This window comes from Calliphora vicina, chromosome 4 (genome assembly GCF_958450345.1).
Source record: "Calliphora vicina chromosome 4, idCalVici1.1, whole genome shotgun sequence".
NCBI classification, from domain to species: Eukaryota; Metazoa; Arthropoda; class Insecta; order Diptera; family Calliphoridae; genus Calliphora; species Calliphora vicina.
This window is the reverse complement of record NC_088783.1, coordinates 7892803-7895233: the sequence shown is the minus strand read 5'-3', so window position 1 is coordinate 7895233 and position 2431 is coordinate 7892803. Positions and strand designations below refer to the sequence as shown.

At 31.8% G+C, this 2431-nt stretch overlaps 1 protein-coding gene across 1 annotated transcript; it reads left to right on the top strand.

Moving 5' to 3' along the window:
• On the top strand, positions 1-839 carry LOC135956746 (uncharacterized). The gene is made up of 2 exons (XM_065507311.1): positions 1-48; positions 102-839. The coding sequence occupies exons 1-2, from the start codon at positions 1-3 to the stop codon at positions 837-839; spliced, it is 786 nt and encodes a 261-aa protein (XP_065363383.1).
• Positions 840-2431: the final 1592 nt, after the last annotated feature.

Genomic DNA, 2431 nt, shown 5'->3' with positions numbered 1-2431 from the left:
ATGGTGATGATGATGATGGTGACACATAATGTTAATGCTAAACCACAGGTGTGTATAAAGAGATTTTGCAACCATAAATTTATGTAACGTTTTATTACCAGGACGCTGGTATATTTGAAGACATTGCCAGCAAGGGCTTGACTATGGCGGGCAGTATGGCCGAAATGGTGGGCAATGCTGGTATGATCAGTAAACAAACGGGCTTTGAGGTGCCCTTTGGCAAAGCAAATTCGGGAACTCAAATTGGTACAGGGGCAGCCTTCAGAAATGATGATGATGATTCCTCAGAAGAGGATAGACGTCGTAGAAAACGACATACCCAGGATTTAAAACGAAATTATTATGACGATATATTCGGAGAAGAATCCTTGCTGGCGTTGCCTCACTTACATAGAGGCAAACGTTCCCCCTGTCATCATGGTGGTTCTGGCGGAGGCACAGGCACGGGGACCAATGATGACAATATAGCAGCCGATGGTGATGATATCGACTTAGCCGAACGTCGTCGAAGAGCTTATGCCCGCCGACGCAAGGCAGCTGCCCGTAAAAAAGCAACCAATGCCAAAAAAACTACCCGCAAAACTAATAACCGCCGAAACAAATCCCTGGTGAATGATGAGGTTCAGCAGACATTGACACGTCGCAAACGTCAATCGGAAGTGGATGATTTAAATCAGAATATGACCGCTGCCAGCAAGGATTTCTCACAACAGGCTCAGCAAATTGCCGATAAAATACGCAGTGTGGTGGAGAATTTAATGAATTCAATGAACGACATGGCACAGAAATTTAAGCAGCACTTGACTGGTCAGAATACAACTACCACAGAGGAAATTTAGGCAAAAAAAAGCATTTATCAATTTTTTATATAAAATTTGTATTTATCTAAGCACTTAAATGGTTAAACAAATATTTTATAAACAAAATTTTAATTTATCTCTATTAAAAATAAAAACTATAGGTCAAGAAGCCCCCACTAACAATTAAAAGTTAACTTTAATAAGGGGCCTTTGTTTTAAAAAATTTTCTTAAATCAATCACTGAGGTTGTAAAATTTAACTAAAAGAAAGTGTTACCAAAATACTTCCTTACATTTTGAGTGAACATTTTAAATATTAAGAACTGTGGTTGTGAATTTTAAGAATTCTCAGATACAAAATTAATCGAAATAAATTGTCACTATAATAAGCATTTCTACTGGAATTCAAGTTGAATGCAAGTGTAATTCAAGCCTTGAATTGTATAGTCAAGCAGTTGAATTATAGTTGTATTACATTTTATATCAATAGCATTCTCCAGTAAAAAGGAAACATAAATTCAAGCCATATATTTTTTGTTTGAAAAATATTTAATTTTTTCAAATATTTTAAACATTTAAAACATAATTATATTTGAATTCAAGTCAAATTCCAACAAAATGTTCAAGTGCTTCAATCTTTGGGGCTTTATTGCTTATTGGGATATAATTTTCTAAAAGTAAGTAATAAAGGCAGAAATTTTGAAAAGAAAATTTATTCGATTTCAAAACAACAAAGCGTTAGTTTATTTATATTTTAGTTTAAAGTTGTTTGTTAATTCATTAAACAATCAAAATGCTGTGAAATTTAGTTGACCGCCAAAAAATGCTAAGTTACTCTGATCGGAAAACAGATTTCAAGTGTTTATTGCAGCCATTTTTTCGAATTTTTCAATATTTCAATTTCATGATTTTAAAAAATAAATTACAGTATTTTAAAACATTATAAATCGAGAGAATAAATCAAATTGGTGCATTTTATTTTTCTACGATAAATGACTTTAAGAAAAAAAGTGAAATTTGGCAACGCTGTAAAACTTCTAAATTAATAGCCCCATTTATAAAAACTTTAGAATTGCACCAATAGAGGAATGAAACTTAAAAATATTTCCCCTAACCTTGAATTCCATACCAATCAAAAGTCGAATTAATTAATATCTTTGCCGCAAACATAACTTTTGTTTTAATATACAAAACGTTGTCATATTATGGGTTAAAAACTGATTTTTTACACCATTTAAGAATTAATAAAATCTAACGGAATATGAAGAAAAAACTAAATGGTTTAGAGTAATTAAAACTATTCCCAACAACATGTGTGAAAAGCTTTAATAATTGGTGGTTTTAAAAATAGTATTGGAAATCGCAGAATAAATATGTAAATTAAAATCATTTTATTATTTCTTATAGCGCATTTACACCGAAGCGAAATCTAGTAGATATGAGATTTCGAGCCAAATCTAGTTATTTTGACGAGATTTCCCATACAAAATGAAATCTACTTCGTGACTAGATTTTGAGGAAATCTCCTCAAATCTACTCAGTACCAAGTGATGCAACCTTGAATTTCTTAAATATGAATAAAAGTTATGTGATACATAGGAAAATACAAATTATAATACTAAAAATTATAAT

Coding starts and splice junctions, on each gene's coding strand:
- LOC135956746 (XM_065507311.1), top strand. CDS start 1: ATGGTGATGATGATGATGGTGACACATAATGTTAATGCTAAACCACAG. Junction 49..101: donor ATGTTAATGCTAAACCACAG/GTGTGTATAAAG, acceptor TTTTATTACCAG/GACGCTGGTATATTTGAAGA.